Below are 18,269 nucleotides of genomic sequence, written 5' to 3'. Positions count from 1 at the left end.
TAATCCAATCTTTCCCAAAGTTCAACCGGTGATTGCTGGACCCAGCCTGAACGCGCACATGTAAAATAGTGACATCCACCTATAGCGCCACCTGCTGGTGGTTGGAAATTTCTTTTTTTTTTTCACACCTCGCATTTGATCAAACTCCTCCTACAGATTTCATGCTACAAGCTTCAAACTTGGCCAGGATACTCTTAAGACATGGAGGAAATTAATCATGGAGAAACTTTTTAAAACTCTGAACGGTGTGGGCGTGGCCAGGCGGTGAAAATCATGTGATGGCGTTTGTGATTTGAAAGCCTTATCACCATTGCAAGATCATGAAACTTGGCACACACGTCCTCCTACGTATGTAAAGGGTATCGTGTGCGGGCGGGTTAAAATGGCTCAGTGGCGCCCCCTAAAAATTTCCAAAAACCCCTCCGCATTGGGGTTATTATATGCTCGTACGTACGCAGAGGGTATCGTGCGGGTGGGCAGAGCTGCGCGACTACGGAGTCCAGCGCATGCCACAACGTGCGCACATCCAACGTACGCACACTTCGGCCCCGCTCACAGCTGCTTGCAGCTTTCTAGTTATATTTGAAGTTGTTTAGATTATTTTGGTAACTTTCAGACCCTCCCATTAATCACAGAGATTAAGAACACACCGGGGGGGCGTGTTGGAGGAGCTTTTTGTTGGTCAGATGTCCGCTGTGAAGACGGGAGGTTTTGGTAAAATTATTTTTTGACCACTTTTTGAGCTTGTAAAATCAGATTAAGTTAACTTTCGTTTTTCATCTAAGTTGTAAGAGATTTTTAGTTATTGTTTTGTTCATATTTTTTGTTGGAAATAAACTCCATATATTTTTTAAACAATCAAGTCGGAAGTGCAAGAATCCAACCACCTGTTGCCCCCCACGGCCTTTCTTAGAAAATGTAGTTTGGAAACTTAGTAGGCCGCGACACAGCGCCAAGAGATTGTGAGGTCTGACTTTTTCCTGGAGAACCATTTTGTGATGCAAATGTATTACTCTGTTGAATGCATATTGTTTTTAGAAGCAAAACGCTTTATTTTTTAAACCCCAGCCAACTAGCCGGACTACCTTCATCAACACCAAAACGAGGCTGGAACTCTGCTCACAGGACGCAGCAGGGGGCAAGAAAATGTTCATAAACGATATTGCTAATATGGGATGTCATACAGCTTCACGTCAAAAGAGGCGAACTGTCCCTTTAACGTTGCACCAATCAACCGGAGCCCGGATCGTCTCTGCTTTGAACTGGATGAATATTCATGCCCCGGGGCTGCAGTTCTTCATCGGATTTCACACACATGTTGAGACACAAGCCGCACGGGCAGATCGAATCGTTCCTTTCACTTTTAATGGCTGCGAGATGAATGGAGTAAAATATGCACTTTTTATTCACTGATAGCATCTTTAGGTTGAGGTAATTGAGTCCTTCCCCCCCCCCCCCCTTCACTGAATGAATAATGACTTCATCTGATCCCCGGCAGGGCTTGGAACATTTCGCCCAGCCATTGTTCCAGCAGAAGGGGATCCTTTGGCTTTTCAGTCTTAATTTTTCTTCATTTTAATCCACCCAAACCCGCTATTTTTCTCAATTGCTCAACCATGAAGCATGTAGCGAGAGGCAGTGGGGTGGGGATGTACCCGCCCGCCTATTCCTTCCACCCTTCCCTGCTCTGCTGCTGCTGCTGGGAGTTTAAGAGCGACTGATAAATCAGTCACACTGGTGTCCCAGCTCGCCCAGTCCTCTCAGGGGAATGGCTTTGGTTGGGGGGGTTTAGTTTAGCCAGTGGAGGAATTTAGCTGCTTTTTTTTTTTTATACGTGCTCGCCCCCCCTCCCCTCCTTTTCAGAGCAGCTCCTTTTATTTGAGGGAGGAGAGATGTTGTGTTGGGCTGTTTTTGTAAGCGTGGTGCGTCAGATGAAAGGCCTCTGTGTGCTGCCAGCGCTGCCAGAAAGGGGACGGGCGCTTCTTTATTTGACATCTTTTTCCCACATGCTCCATTGGCTGGGAGATGCACTTGAAAAATAAAAGACAATTCTGACCCCCCCCTCCCCTCCTCTTCTTCTCCGGTCTTGTTTTCCAGGGAGCCATCTCAATATGGGAACTTTCTCCATTTTTCAGGCCTTTTGACCTCCTGTTGCATTGATTAACAATACTCCAGCATGACAATGATGCAGCTTGTAGTTGACCTCTAATAAAGTTTTTTTCTGCCATACACACAGTTTGCATGAGAAAAGCTTAACCCTAATCCCTGATAGGGGACATTTTTGTCCACTCGGGGTGTACTTTCTCCTCTAATTTCACACTGGAAATGGTGATACTCATCATATTTGGTCAGGCATAACAAAAAAATTAAAAAGCCCCAAAAATCAATGTTGTTGCTAATCATTGACATATCCCAGACCATAATTATCCCTACTCAATAATTCCACTTTGCATTCCATATTATGAAAATAGTGGCACCTAAAGGCTTAAAATTTTGGCTAAAAAGTTCAAATTGGCATCTAAAGGGTTAATTTTTTGAAAATAATTGAAAACTTGTTAGTTATGATCAGAACTGAAGTCGAATAAAAGATTTCTGAAAAAAAAGAAGTGGAAAAAAATATTAATATATGATGTTTTTAGGTCGTTTTAAAAGGGGACAAAAATGTCGCTTTTCAGAAATTAAGTTTCTGTCGTCCTCAGGTTGGCCTGTTGGACCTGGAGCTGAACCGCCTCACCAAAGCCCTGTTCCTGGCCCAGGTGGTGCTGTCTGTGGTCATGGTGGCGCTGCAGGGCTTCGTGGGTCCGTGGTTCCGCAACCTTTTCCGATTCGTCGTGCTTTTCTCCTACATCATCCCCATCAGGTGCTTCGGTTGTTTTGTGTAGAACAAACAGCAACTTTTGGGCTCGAAACTGAAAAGAAAAAAGGAAACTAAAGTGCTTATTTTTTGTCCCGATGTGCAGCTTGCGTGTAAACCTGGACATGGGGAAGTCGGCCTATGCCTGGATGATCACCAAAGACGAGAACATCCCGGGAACTGTTGTGAGAACCAGCACCATCCCAGAGGAACTGGGCCGGCTGGTTTATCTGCTCACAGATAAGACCGGTAAGACCTGCAGAAAGTCCTCAGAAACAGCAGCATTTCAAGCCATTTTTCATGTTGTGAACTGATTATTTTGGACCATTTTTAGCTGAACAGCTGCTAATGTGTCCTAACAGAACCATATATATATATTTATTTAATGTTAAAGCAGCCTTTTTCTTCATTTTTATTCAAATGTTAGTCGTATATCTAATGATAAAGCATGCTAATATCACACTAAATGATGGTTTAGTTCATTATCGGGGCCTGATAGTCTTACCACTGATTCTTCAGTGTGTCTCAGTGATAAACTAACCCCTAATATGTGTCTTTGTTTTACTCCGATGATTCGGGCAGCAATAGATTAGCTTTAGAGCCTGTTTATCCGTGTTGGCAGTTAAAGCACATGGAAACAATCAATCCTTTAAAATGGGTGAACCCTGTGGCTTTAATGTTTCTGGAAGTTAGATGCCCTCTAATCGGCTTCGGGCTCTATCGGCACACATCCATTAAACGAGGCCATCGCCCTCGTTTATAAAGTTTTTTTGTATACATGCAGTGTTCTCGGTGGGAGAGGACATGCAAGATGTACAGATTAGGAACAATGAGGAGGCGGTTTGACCTTCCAGGACACAACGCTGTGTTTTTCTGTCGGCGTGTAAATAAGACGCAACGATTTGTTTATTATCTGAGACCAGCGGCCGGGGAACATGTCGCCCTTAAAATGAGTCGTTTACAGAGGTGGGTAGAGTAGCTACATCAGAATAATATGACTCAAGTAAAAGTAAAAAGTAGTCATCCAAATAATTACTTGAGTAAGAGTAAAAAAGTGCTTGGTGAAAAAACTACTCAAGTACTGAGTAACTGTTGAGTAACGTCTGATTTATTTGTTAACACAAGCATTCAATCAGACAGACAAAAATACTAAATAATCATCTTTAGGCAAATTCGAATTCATCCAATTGATAAAATAAATTTTAATTAATTAATTACAAAATAGCTTAAATTTAAAATAATCCAGGTAAATTCAAGAACTTCAATAAAAAATAAGAGACTTAGGAAATGTTTAAAACCTATGTAGTCCATATGTAACCTAAAAAACAAACATTCATCTATCCATGGAAAAAAATGAATTTAGGAAACTTACCGCTACATGTTTCCTCAAGTTAGATGTTGAGTTTCTGCTGAAATGTGCGTTTGTTTTGGTTGACACAGAAGACACATAATGTAGCTGCTGTTTCTCACTCTTTGTAAGGTAAACATGCTTTCAGTATGAGGCCTCGTCTGTGTCTTCATTTCCCACCGTTGATTCTGACATTTTTCATCTGTTTCTTTGTTTGTTTGCTACGACTGTAAACTGTAAAGCTAACCCGTCCCGCCGCTGAGATTGAGTACGGTCACGTGACCAGACTGCACGGCTACGTCTGATTGGTGAAACAGTCAGGTGGTAGAGCCTTTGGAGGAAGTCTCTCTGTCAGCATAAAACATTAGAATGAGGCGTAGAATACCAGAGAGGTAAGAAGAGAAGTAACCAGCTCATTGTAGCCTAATGTAGCGGAGTAAGAGGACAGTTTCTGCTGCACAGATCTACTCAAGTAAAAGTAAAAAGTATAGAGATTTAAAACTACTCCTAGAAGTATAATGTTTTCAAAAACGTACTCAAGTCAATGTAACTCGTTACTACCCACCTCTGGTCGTTTTATGTAAGTTGTTAGCATCTCCAGGCCCGACGTGTTGGTCTCCTGACTGCGTTATTCCACCTGTACATCAGATGAATATCACTCTTTTTATACTCTGAACTGTAGGCACTCTGACACAAAATGAAATGATATTCAAGCGGCTGCACCTAGGAACGGTTTCCTACGGCACGGACACCATGGACGACATCCAGAGCCACATCGTGCAGTCGTACGCACAGGTGAGCCTCCACACACACACACACACACACACACACACACACAGACACACACACACACACACACACACACACACACACACACACACACACACACACACACACCTGTGAGTGCAAACAGAAAGGTAAACCCAGTCATTCCTGCAGTATTATCTTAATAAAATGATCCCCTGAAGTCACATCGAACACAGGTTGTCTGGTGTATAAAGCTGGTCATTTTTAACCTGCATTATGAAACTTGCAGCCAGGCTCTTGGTGGGCTCTTGGTGGGCTCTTGGTGGGCTCTTGGTGGGCTCTTGGTGGGCTCTTGGTGGGCTCTTGGTGGGCTCTTGGTGGGCTCTTGGTCGGCTTTTGTCGGCTCTTGGTCGGCTCTTTGTCGGCTCTTGTTCGGCTCTTGTTGGGCTCTTGGTGGGCTCTTGGTGGGCTCTTGGTGGGCTCTTGGTCGGCTTTTGTCGGCTCTTGGTCGGCTCTTGGTCGGCTCTTGGTCGGCTCTTGGTGGGCTCTTGGTGGGCTCTTGGTGGGCTCTTGGTGGGCTTTTGTCGCCTCTTGGTCGGCTCTTTGTCGGCTCTTGTTGGGCTCTTGGTGGGCTCTTGGTGGGCTTTTGTCGGCTCTTGGTCGGCTCTTGGTGGGCTCTTGGTGGGCTTTTGTCGGCTCTTGGTGGGCTCTTGGTGGGCTCTTTGTCGGCTCTTGGTCGGCTCTTTGTCGGCTCTTTGTCGGCTCTTGGTGGGCTCTTGGTCAGCTCTTGGTGGGCTCCACACACACACACACACACACACACCTGTGAGTGCAAACAGAAAGGTAAACCCAGTCATTCGTGCAGTATTATCTTAATAAAATGATCCCCTGAAGTCACATCGAACACAGGTTGTCTGGTGTATAAAGCTGGTCATTTTTAACCTGCATTATGAAACTTGCAGCCAGGCTCTTGGTGGGCTCTTGGTGGGCTCTTGGTGGGCTCTTGGTGGGCTCTTGGTGGGCTCTTGGTGGGCTCTTGGTCGGCTCTTGGTGGGCTTTTGTCGGCTCTTGGTCGGCTCTTTGTCGGCTCTTGTTCGGCTCTTGTTGGGCTCTTGGTGGGCTCTTGGTGGGCTCTTGGTCGGCTCTTGGTCGGCTTTTGTCGGCTCTTGGTCGGCTCTTGGTCGGCTCTTGGTCGGCTCTTGGTGGGCTCTTGGTGGGCTCTTGGTGGGCTCTTGGTGGGCTTTTGTCGCCTCTTGGTCGGCTCTTTGTCGGCTCTTGTTGGGCTCTTGGTGGGCTCTTGGTGGGCTTTTGTCGGCTCTTGGTCGGCTCTTGGTGGGCTCTTGGTGGGCTTTTGTCGGCTCTTGGTGGGCTCTTGGTGGGCTCTTTGTCGGCTCTTGGTCGGCTCTTTGTCGGCTCTTTGTCGGCTCTTGGTGGGCTCTTGGTCAGCTCTTGGTGGGCTCCACACACACACACACACACACACACCTGTGAGTGCAAACAGAAAGGTAAACCCAGTCATTCCTGCAGTATTATCTTAATAAAATGATCCCCTGAAGTCACATCGAACACAGGTTGTCTGGTGTATAAAGCTGGTCATTTTTAACCTGCATTATGAAACTTGCAGCCAGGCTCTTGGTGGGCTCTTGGTGGGCTCTTGGTGGGCTCTTGGTGGGCTCTTGGTGGGCTCTTGGTGGGCTCTTGGTCGGCTCTTGGTGGGCTTTTGTCGGCTCTTGGTCGGCTCTTTGTCGGCTCTTGTTCGGCTCTTGTTGGGCTCTTGGTGGGCTCTTGGTCGGCTCTTGGTCGGCTTTTGTCGGCTCTTGGTCGGCTCTTGGTCGGCTCTTGGTCGGCTCTTGGTGGGCTCTTGGTGGGCTCTTGGTGGGCTCTTGGTGGGCTCTTGGTGGGCTCTTGGTGGGCTCTTGGTGGGCTTTTGTCGCCTCTTGGTCGGCTCTTTGTCGGCTCTTGTTGGGCTCTTGGTGGGCTCTTGGTGGGCTTTTGTCGGCTCTTGGTCGGCTCTTGGTGGGCTCTTGGTGGGCTTTTGTCGGCTCTTGGTGGGCTCTTGGTGGGCTCTTTGTCGGCTCTTGGTCGGCTCTTTGTCGGCTCTTTGTCGGCTCTTGGTGGGCTCTTGGTCAGCTCTTGGTGGGCTCCACACACACACACACACACACACACCTGTGAGTGCAAACAGAAAGGTAAACCCAGTCATTCCTGCAGTATTATCTTAATAAAATGATCCCCTGAAGTCACATCGAACACAGGTTGTCTGGTGTATAAAGCTGGTCATTTTTAACCTGCATTATGAAACGTGCAGCCAGTATCGGAGCAAATGCCTTGAAGTACAAATTTGTCCCATATTTCACTTCCTGCTTACTCCCTCCCGTCTCCTCTCAGTCAGTTTTTACATTTATCTGAGGATGCGTTTTCCAGGAAAAACGCCCGTATTGTTCATTCATCGCAGTGTTCCTGGGAGACTCCCCGTACTGTAAGCGTGTGTTTTCCTCAGATCTGGCTGTATACTCTTGACAGAATGATATTGTTCGCTGTCAGCCAGCTCCAAACAGCTGGTCGGAGCTGAAACCATCTGCCCCACACCCTTATGTGTCATCTCAGCTAATGAAAAGTGACGAGTCTCTGAGCAGCCAAGGCAGGCAGAGCAGCTGATCTCAGCCGCACTGTTGTTTTTAAACTCTTCTGTCACAGCGACATGAAAAGAATAAATCATTTCTCACTTCTTGTTGCTTTTTATGGCTTAGATGTCTACAAACACACTTTCAGCTCCAAAATCCTGTTTCTTATCAGGTGTTAAAAGGATGTAAATCCAACCTCAGACCAACAACAACACACTGCTGCTGTGTTTTGTCCCAGTTTTTATTCGTTACATAATGACACGGTGTAATATGTCGTGTCTGACCTGGTGGGGACGATGCGTAAAGCCTGAGACTTGACACAGGCTGTTCTTTCTTATTCCTACTTTGTATCGAAGCTAAATATTCTCTGACGGATTAACCTTTCTGTCCATCTTTTAGTCATGTTATATTAATGTTGTCATCTTGCATTCTGTGACTGGATGAATGAACAGTTATAAGACAAAAGCTTGTGTTTTCAGCCTTAAGCCTTAAGACTTAAACTGATGATTGACATCAAAATTAAGAAGCCATCAAAGCAAACATTAAATTACATAGTTCCTGTGTGCAGAGAACCTTTAGTTAGAATAGAAATATATTCGTAATATAGTTTGAGCTCTGAAGAGCTGATGTAACATTGTCAGTTTTTAGAAACTTATCTTGCTTGTCATAATTTCTCTAAATACCTTCCGAAATAATCAAAACAGCTTTTATAGAACCAGATAGGTTGATACTTTATTCATCACAAAGGGTGATTAAGCATTAATTAGGTGTTAAGTACCGTATTTTCCGAGTATAAGTCACACCGGACTTTAAGTCGCATTTATTTGACGAGCCTCTCCCGGCAGCACGTTGTTCCAGGACCCACCTGTGGACTCTCATATATATATATATATATATATATATATAAAAAAAAGTTGTCACAAGCCTAGAGTGTCCTCTCATGGCTGTAGACAGCAATGTTTACTCCTTGGTTCATGTCAGCCAGTATGAATTAACATTTAAAAACATGTTTCATTATGTATATTTTGATAAATAAATCGCAGGACCAGCCAAGCTAGTGCAACTTATACTCCGGAAAATACAGTGTTAATCATGACCGAGTGCTCACACTGTTGCTGTTTCAGGTGATGTCCCAGCCCTCCGGTGACGGTGCAGTTGGTGCCGTGCCGTCACAGAAGACCCAAACATCGGGGCCAAAAGTCCGGAAGAGCGTCAGCAGTCGCATCCACGAAGCCGTGAAGGCCATCGCCTTGTGCCACAATGTCACGCCCGTCTACGAGTCGCACGCCAGCGCGAACGGAGAGACGGAGTCTGCGGAGGCCGACCAGGACTTCAGCGACGACAACCGAACGTACCAGGCCTCCAGTCCAGATGAGGTAAAACTGAGATGCAGTCTGAGTGAACGAAGAGCTTAAACCCTGAGGGTCTATGGGGGGATAAAAAGTCCACCTCAAAGGTGATTGGTAGCCGGTGTAGTGACGTAAGAGCTGTGGTGATCTGAGAGTGATGCAAGGTCATGGGGAGCAGTCTGGCTGCAGATCTTAGACCAAAATCTAAGCAGGTAACAGAATCTTCACTCGGAAGTCTATCCCGGGTAACGGAGGGTGAAACTTCCATTTTATCATCATCTTTTTCACTCTTTTTTTGGAGTGATGGGATCATCCAGGAGGTGCTCAGATTAGAGTCACTGCTGCTCAGCATTGACAGGAGCCAGTTAAGGGGGTTCTGGCATCTGGTTAGGATGTCCCAGGGGAGGCGTTTCAGACATGCCCCACAGGAAGGAGGCCTCAGAGGACTCAGGAGTAGCTGGAGAGTCTTAATCTCTCAGCTGGCTCGAGAACCCTTTGGTTTCCTCCGGAAGAGCTGGAGGAGGGGGCTGGTGTGAGGGAGGATGAAAGGACCCCACTGAGACTGTTGCCCCTCGAGCCGAACTCAGATGATTGGCAGGAAATGAATGACCTGATCAGTGGTATCGATCTCAACTTTATTTATAAAGCCCTTCAAAACAGCCGTGGCTGAAACAAACTGCTGTACATGAATAACAGCACGAAATATAAGGCATAAAACATAAGAACAATGTAAAATCAATAATAAACAATAACAATATTAAAACAATGAAACAATAACAGAAACAGAGGCTGTGTTCGAAACCGCATACTTCTCCTACTACACCTACTACTCATACTGACTTTTTTCAGTATGAGTTATGATGATGATAATAATAATAATATAAATAATAATAACAGAATGATAATTAGATTCGCCGAAATGTTGGGTATGCATCATGAGGTTACTACTCATACTCAAACTACCCAAGATGCAATGTAACGTGATGTCGCCGATCGTCATTTCCTGTCAAAACGGCAGTTTCAAGCTAGCTACAACGAGGGTAGTTTCACTTCCTGTTTTCAAAACAAAAGCACCAATTGTATCGTAACAGCTTTCCCTATGATAAAAGGCAACGGGTATTTTATTTTGTGAAAATAACCGGAAGTGCGTTGCTCACTGCTGCTAGCTTTAGTAGCGCAGAATTCGTCTGAACAAAATTGTAAATAGCCGGTATTTTGTCAGGTTTTCAACACGTTGGGGATCTAAACTACTACTTTCTCGCCTGAAAATGTTTCAAATGTTGCTAAAGTTTACAGAGTTTAGAGCTTAAGCGAAATCAGCTTCAGGCCGGCTGATTTTGGCTCGGGCAGGAGCGAAATGCATTGTGGGTAAACGCTCTGCATACTGTCTGATCGATAAGTATGCAGTATGGAAGTATTCAGGATGTAGTATGCGGTTTCGAACACAGCCAACGTCTCATGCTGGGTTAAAAGCCAGGGAATAAAAATGTGCTTTTACACCAGGCTGAATATCTGATGCCTCCACAGCTGCTGAGCCAAACGTGGAACATCCAGATGTTTCGTGAGTAAATCTGAAAAATAATCAGTAGATGACGCTCTCTGAGCCCCCCCCCCTCAGTTTCCTCTGTGTCTCCATGTTTGCCTCAGTGACCCAGGTTGGTCATAAGAGTCATTTTGTCGCCTGAAAGTCAGAGGTCACAAGCTCCTTTTAGAGGTTAAGCCGTTTAATTGTCTGTTTGCCTCCTGAGAATTTATTACTCCGACTGCAGGAGGAATGCAGCTCGATGCCCCCCCGGCCTCCTTCCTTCCCTCGCTCTGCTCGTTTCTCTGCGTAACCAAAGAGGATTCTACGATGTGTAAGCATATACAAGCATCCCTTCCCTTATTGAAGAGGTTTTAGTGCTGACTGAAGGAGTCTGTTTATCAGCCCTGACACGTGGAGCCTTGTAAAATCTTTGTGTTGAACCTCCAGTCGACTGCAGCGATCAGAATAAAGATGGAAAAAAAAAAGGCAGTGAAAGATGAAACTCGGCTTTCCACTTTGCCATCTGTCCTCGCTGAGCTGATGTTTGTATTTATTTATATCCCTCCTCGCTCTCCTCTCTCTGTTGTCTCACTCTGCTGGGATAGATCAATATTTAATTTTCTCTCAGAGACGGTGAGAGGTGGAATTCTGTGATTGTCAGTGGAACTCGCACTTCCCTTTCACTCCATGCTTTGTTCTCTCTCTGTCCTTTAATTTCTCTCCTCGGTCTCACTGACAGCGGCAGCAGATCTCAGCCGCCGCCGCCGTCCCGCGGTCACCGATGGTTACGGAGACGAGGCAGACAGGCTGCTGAGTTCAGAACGTGGGTCATTGGTACTGCTGGTCAGCTGTGCTCTGAACAGAGACTTCCTGTCCGTTCTCTGAACCTCATGATGTCACCCAAGATCATTTGACTCAGCATGCTCACCAGCACGGCTGCTATGTCATGTGTGAACGGACCATCGCTGACGGTCTCAGGCTGTGTTAGAAACCGCATACTACATACTGCGTACTACATACTACATACTGCGTACTACATACTGCATACTACATACTACATACTGCATATTGCATACTGCATACTACACACTACATACTACCCACTACACACTACATACTGCATAATGCATACTACACACTACATACTACATACTTCACACTAACATACTACATACTTGCATACTTCATACTACACACTAACATACTACACACTAACATACTACATACTTGCACACTACACACTACATACTACACACTACACACTACATACTACACACTAACATACTACATACTTGCATACTACATACTGATCGATCAGACAGTATGCAGAGCGTTTACCCATAATGCATTTTGCTATAACAGGTAATTTGAGTAAACTAACAAAAGCTAACAAACATGGATAAACTTTCCTCTAAGAGGAGGCATTTAAAAATATAGCTAATAACAGAACGGTTGATATAATGAATGATAACAAATCTTTAAAAGACTTTCATCTGAGAGGAAATATTAAGGTTGATACAGTGGTAATAGGTCTTAATAGACCATTTGAATATGACGTATTGAATTTTTTCTTGGTTTGACAGCGAACTTTAAAGGTGCGTGTATGGCACAATCGGAATATAATACTCTAAATGTGGAGAATATTCCTCTTTTCTAACGTGTAATTGTGTGAAATCATCCCAAATTGTTCAGAAGTGAACCGTTATAGACCCGTTTGGATGATCTTTCTGCTGCAGCTCTTTCAACATGAAGCCAGCAGGCTAGCAGCTTATCCAACCAACCTGGGTAACAATAGCTAGTACGCTAGTCTTATTTAAAACAGTCGACCTCAGCTTCCGTGGGCCCACTTTAAAAAGGAGTGCTTTGTATGTAGATGTATGTAATTATTTTTATGTTTGGATTAGTTTAGTTTATGTAAGCATTTTTTAGCGAGTAATGTTTTGTGTGTGGGTTGTTGTTTTTTTTGTTTTTTTTTTTGTTTTTTTTTCTCATGTTATGTTGTTTTATTCTTGTCATTGTTCATATATGTTGTTCCTTTTGTCGTACTGTTGAAAAGCAATAAAAAAGTGAATTACAAAAAAAAAGGAGTGCTTTGTCTGAAAGTGTCACCCATTAAAGCTGGGTGTTCACCTGTGCTCCTTTTCAAGGTATTTCACTCTAAATTATTTTAAAAAATGATGAAATTGGAAATTTTTGCAAATGTTATTAAATTTTTGCACACGGGGAACATTTTCAAATCCCTTAAAAAGGACTTGGAGTCCAACTTTTTGAGGATTTTTCAAGGCTTCTTTGTTGGAATCGGTCTCTGAGCAGCCAAAGAGGAAGTGAGATTCTATCTCTGAAAGCGGTTAATGGTTTAGCTCGCATTGTTTCCTGATACTGAGCTGTAATACGAGTGTGTTTACATCCAAAGCGGAGGAAGCCTTAAGGAATTACACGTATTGAATTGTTTCTTGGTTTGACAGCGAACTTTAAAGGTGCGTTTATGGCACAATCGGAATAAATTACTCTTAAATGTGGAGAATATTCCTCTTTTCTAACGTTTAATTGTGTAAAATTATCCCAAATTGTTCAGAATTGAACCGTTACGGACCCGTTTGGATGATCTTCTGCTGGGACTCGCATGTAGGTTGTGTTAAAGTTGACCACGCTCTAAATGGGTTCTGTCGGGCTGATAAACTGGATTTAAGAGCCGAGTTTAGAGCCCTGAACACATGTTGTGTTTGTCAATTCATGTGTGACCTGGTGTGTAGCTGCACACACTCTCACACTCGCCGGGGTAATGGGACACAGATGTGTGTTGAGTAAATATAGGCAGTCCTTTTATGGAGCTAAAAAGGGGGGAGCGGGAAAAATGACGGGGTATTAACAGGAAGTTCCAATTTGTAGGTCAGAGTATAATAACAACCTTTGAGTGAGCAAATTGAAAATGAACCCATTGAGAATTGAGTCGTGTGCAGCTGAACGCTCGCTCGGGGGGCCGCAGTTCCTGCTGAGGAGAAGACGAGGGACAGAAAAACGCTTATCTGACGCTCAGCGAGAAGCTCTCTGCTGTCCTTCAGCTGCACGTCAATCACCTCGGATCTCATGAACGTAATTAAATTGTTTATTCCCGTAAAAAGTTTCTCTTCGTGTCCGAGCTCAAGATCCGTTTCTGATTGCGTCTCTCAGGTCGCTTTGGTGCGATGGACGGAGAGCGTCGGCCTGACCCTGGTGAACAGAGACCTGAAACGCTGTATTTTAAACAGGACCTTGATAAAAATGACATAAATGTCTTCTGCCTCTGTGAGGCCCAAAATTCAATGGGAAAATCGATTGAAAAGCACTTAACGAGCCCCAAAATGCATTTTGAAAATGCCATAAACGCTTTATTTTAAACGGGACCTTGATAAAAATGACATTAATGTCTTCTGCCTCTGTGAGGCCCAAAATTCAATGGGAAAATCGATTGAAAAGCACTTAATGAGCCCCAAAATGCATTTTGAAAATGCCATAAAATCTGTATTTTAAACAGGACCTTGATAAAAATGACATAAGGCCCAAAATTCAATGGGAAAATCGATTGAAAAGCACTTAACGAGTCCCAAAATGCATTTCGGGGGCCGCAGTTCCTGCTGAGGAGAAGACGAAGAGAGACAGAAAAAATGCTTATCTGACGCTCAGTGAGAAGCTCGATAAAACCTTGATAAAAATGACATAAATGTCTTCTGCCTCTGTGAGGCCCAAAATTCAATGGGAAAATCGATTGAAAAGCACTTAAAGCTGCCGTCGGCAACTTTTTTTTAGTCATATTAGCTTGAACTGTCATGGGATTCTGGAAGTAGAATATTAAATAGGCTGTTTAAGAAAAATCCCGAATTCTGTAGCTCCCTCTAAAGCCTGTAATCGTGCTTGCAAAAATCGAGCGCTCCCGGCTGTTTTTAACCAATTACATTAGGTTTATTATTTATCTATTATCTGAGCAGAACAGTCACCAACCACGTCTTCCATGCTAAGCCTGAGTCTGCCCCCAGCTTGTGTGCGCGCACACTGGTGTGAACTCACGTGCACAACCTCGTCCACAGAGGAGGAGGGGTTTGGGGGGCGGTTTGGAGCTTGGTAGAGGTTGGGGGAGGGACCTGAAAGTTGTATCAGTTCGAATTTTCTGACTTTAGACTCGGAATTTTGAAAACCTGCCAACGGCAGCTTTAACGAGCCCCAAAATGCATTTTGAAAATGCCATAAACGCTGTATTTTAAACAGGACCTTGATAAAAATGACATAAATGTCTTCTGCCTCTGTGAGGCCCAAAATTCAATGGGAAGATTTATTGAAAAGCACTTAACGAGCCCCAAAATGCATTTCGGGTGCCGCAGTTCCTGCTGAGGAGAAGAAGAGGGACAGAAAAATGCTTATCTGACGCTCAGTGAGAAGTTATCTGCTGTCCTTCAGCTGCACGTCAATCACCTCGGATCTCATGAACGTATTTAAATTGTTTATTTTCGTAAAAGTTTCTCTTTGTGTCCGAGCTCAACGTCCGTTTCTGATTGCGTCTCTCAGGTCGCTTTGGTGCGATGGACGGAGAGCGTCGGCCTGACCCTGGTGAACAGAGACCTGACCTCCCTGCAGCTGAAGACCCCAGCGGGACAGATCCTTTCCTTCCACATCCTGCAGATCTTCCCTTTCACCTCTGAGAGCAAAAGGATGGGCATCATTGTCCGGGTGAGACGACGCTGTTGTTGTGCGTAATGGTCACTGATCCGCCTTTTTTTCAGCTCCGATACCGATATCTGAGGTTAAGTATCGGCTGATACAAATATCGGATCGGTGTGTCCCTACCAGACATAAAAAATTACTCTCATTAATTTTAAGTAATTAAGTAATCTCATTACTTAAAAGGTTTTTGAGAAAATGGCTCTGGAAACAGCATAGTCCCTCCATTAGAAATCCAGGGAAATCCACAGAAACCACTCACATTAATGACACAATTAACAAACCTCTCTAACATCTACAATGTCTACGTCTTACACCTGGATGAATTCTACCTCAAAACGTAGGTATTTTTGTACCCTTTTGGGAAAATTGTCAAAGGGGAAAATGCATTGAAAAGCACTAAATGAGATGCCTTCATTTTGAGGCCTCATAACTCAGCCATGCGACATCAGAGACCTCATTCAAAGTTTATATGTGACAGGAGACTCTCAACTTCAACTCAACTAAAGGGTTTGTTGGTAGGGTCAACACAGGGTCGCATTTAAATCAGGGTCCTGTGTAAAATACAGCCTCTGTGAGGCCCAAAATGCAATGGGAAAATCGATTGAAAAGCACTTTAACGAGCCCCAAAACGCATTTTAAAAATGCCATAAAAGCTGTATTTTAAACAGGACCTTGATTAAAAATTACATAAATGTCTTCTGCTTCTCTGAGGCCCAAAATTCAATGGGAAAATCGATTGAAAAGCAATTAACAAGCCAAAAATGCCAAAAACTGCCCTATTTTTGAGGCCTCATAACTCAGCCATATGGCTGAGACTCTCAACTTTAACCGAACTGAAGGGTTTGTTGATAGGGCGGGCAGTAGATTGGCACCCATCAAAATTTCTTCAGAAATGTTCTAGTCTGTAGGGACATTGCATTGACTCATTGTTGCATGTAATGAGTGAAGAAACCTTTTTACACTCATTCAGTTTGGTTGGTGAGCCAAAGGTCCTCACAGAGCAGGGCAGCTGGTTCCAGTAAACCAGCAGACTTACAGCAACGTCTTGTAGGGTGATGGAGAACAATAAGAAGGAATTTAAGTGAAGGTCTAAACTTAACAGGGAGCCAGTGTAGAGAGGCCAAACTGGAGAGATGATGGGGTCTCTCTTAGTAAAACCAGTCGGTACTCTGGTCACTGCATTTTGGATCAGCTCAAAGATCCTCGGGGAGTCGCTTGCTATGACACAATGTGGAAAAATATTAATTAATCCAATGAATTATCCCCCTTTTTCTTTCTCCCCTCCCCATCAGTGACAGGCAGCAACCTTTAATGTTTAAGTGATTAAAATGGAACTGCATTTGTTTCTCATGTTGTCCGTTTTCAATGCAGAGGAACAAACATTATTTTTAACTATTAAAAATGTCCTGTTCTCCAGTGTAACTTTTATATATTTTGAGATGAGTTAAAAAGAGAAACCTGTTCAGGACCTATGACCTGGTGCATAAAGGGGGGTGTACTGTAAGGATATCCAGGAATCTGTAGCCTGATGCAGTTTAGGAGAGAAAGTCCCATAGTCGAAGGTTTCTACGGTTGAATATTCAATGAAAACAAACATATAAATAATGATTTAGCATGCTGTTGATTGTAGTTTTAGAAAGAAATTGGAATAAGCAGATCAGACTTAAAAGAATGTATAAAATCAGCATCAGCTAAAGAAAATGTTTGAACACATAACAGCTGAGGAACCGATGGATGGAGCCATCATTGTGTCACTTCTGAAAGCTCAGCTGGTCCCTGTGGACATCATGCAAACCCCTACAGCTGCTGGAACGAGCTAACGGGTCCAAAAAAGGATCATCTGAAGCCAGCGTTTGAAAACCGATGATCTACCCCATAAATATGTATCCTAAGAGTGGAATATTCGGGTCCAAACATGATAGTTTACTCTCGTATTTAAGGAAATACTTTGCAACATGAGAGCAAACGTTGTCAAAATATAACATAAATGTTCTTCATTGGATTTCAACAACTAAAAGTCTAAAAAATCTACTGAAAAATCTGTAAATGCAGAGTTTTAAAATGGATTTTCCCAGTTTTTTATTAACTTTAATTTGGTTTTATTGTAGGAGGAGTCAACGGGAGAAATCACCTTCTACATGAAGGGGGCTGACGTTGCCATGGCGAGCATCGTCCAGTATAACGACTGGCTGGAAGAGGAGGTAAAAACTCAAGTCTTTGTTGTTCCCTAAGAGGGAGTTTAACTCCATTCCAGCAGGAAAACGTCACATTTATCACTTCTGTGTTACTACTTATTATTTCTATAAATTCTATGAACTGTTCTCAGTAAATTTGTAGGAAGAAAAAATAGTTTCTAATTGGTAGAAACTTGGTGTGAAATGTTTGATGCCTGTGGCCACAAAGATCATCTGCATTTTCACCATAGAGAAAGCTTTAGGACAGTGATACTCACTATTTTTTTCACAAGAGCCACATTGGCCGAGGAAAATCAAGGGAAGAGCCACTTTTACCACAACATACTAAAGTCCGCTTTTGCAAATATGCATTTCTACATATGAAACATCCCACAAAAAAAGAAACAACACAGCCAAAACATTTTCAATTAAGACCATAATTACCTTAATGCTGGGATGAGCGGAAGCTGGCGTGCATGTCCTCGACTTTCTTCATGTTGTATTTGTAGTTTGTTGTTGTAAACATAGTGAGACATTCAAGATGAGCATGGTTTTTGTGCTGGTTTTTGCCCTTTTTTTTTAATTAAAAACCAATCCAATGTGCCTGCATCTCGCGGTACACCCGACGTTTGTCTGCTCGTCCCCTCTCTGGCGTCTTCATGCTGATTTTCGTTTGGTTTTTGTGCTGGTTTTTGTGCTGGTTTTTGCCTTTTTTTAAATTAAAAACCATCCATTTTGCCTGCATCTCGCGCTGGCTAAAGGAGCTAGTGTGCTCTGCGGTCAAGTGTGAGGTGGTTTAAGTGGGCTGCGTTGCCAGGTTTAACAGAGCCCCCTTTATGAAACACCATTAAGCCTTAATGATCTAGTATGCATCCGGGAAAAAAGTCAGTATGCGTAGTAAGAGAAGTAGTAGAAGTATGCGGTTTCGAACACAGCCATAGCATCGTTGAGCC

The 18,269-nt window shown here is 43.6% G+C and overlaps 1 protein-coding gene across 1 annotated transcript in view; it reads left to right on the top strand.

Annotated features, from left to right (window-relative positions):
* Positions 1-18,269, top strand: part of atp9b (ATPase phospholipid transporting 9B) — a 69,752-nt gene that overhangs the window by 38,569 nt on the left and 12,914 nt on the right. The window contains exons 12-17 of the mRNA XM_075450489.1: positions 2,700-2,860; positions 2,961-3,103; positions 4,885-4,997; positions 8,698-8,949; positions 14,987-15,148; positions 17,251-17,343. Of these exons, the coding sequence (XP_075306604.1) occupies positions 2,700-2,860; positions 2,961-3,103; positions 4,885-4,997; positions 8,698-8,949; positions 14,987-15,148; positions 17,251-17,343 (924 nt within the window). The remainder of the gene's footprint in view (positions 1-2,699; positions 2,861-2,960; positions 3,104-4,884; positions 4,998-8,697; positions 8,950-14,986; positions 15,149-17,250; positions 17,344-18,269) is intronic.

The sequence above is a fragment of the Odontesthes bonariensis genome, chromosome 18 (assembly GCF_027942865.1).
Source record: "Odontesthes bonariensis isolate fOdoBon6 chromosome 18, fOdoBon6.hap1, whole genome shotgun sequence".
Taxonomy (NCBI): domain Eukaryota; kingdom Metazoa; phylum Chordata; class Actinopteri; order Atheriniformes; family Atherinopsidae; genus Odontesthes; species Odontesthes bonariensis.
This window is presented reverse-complemented; position numbering and strand designations above follow the sequence as displayed.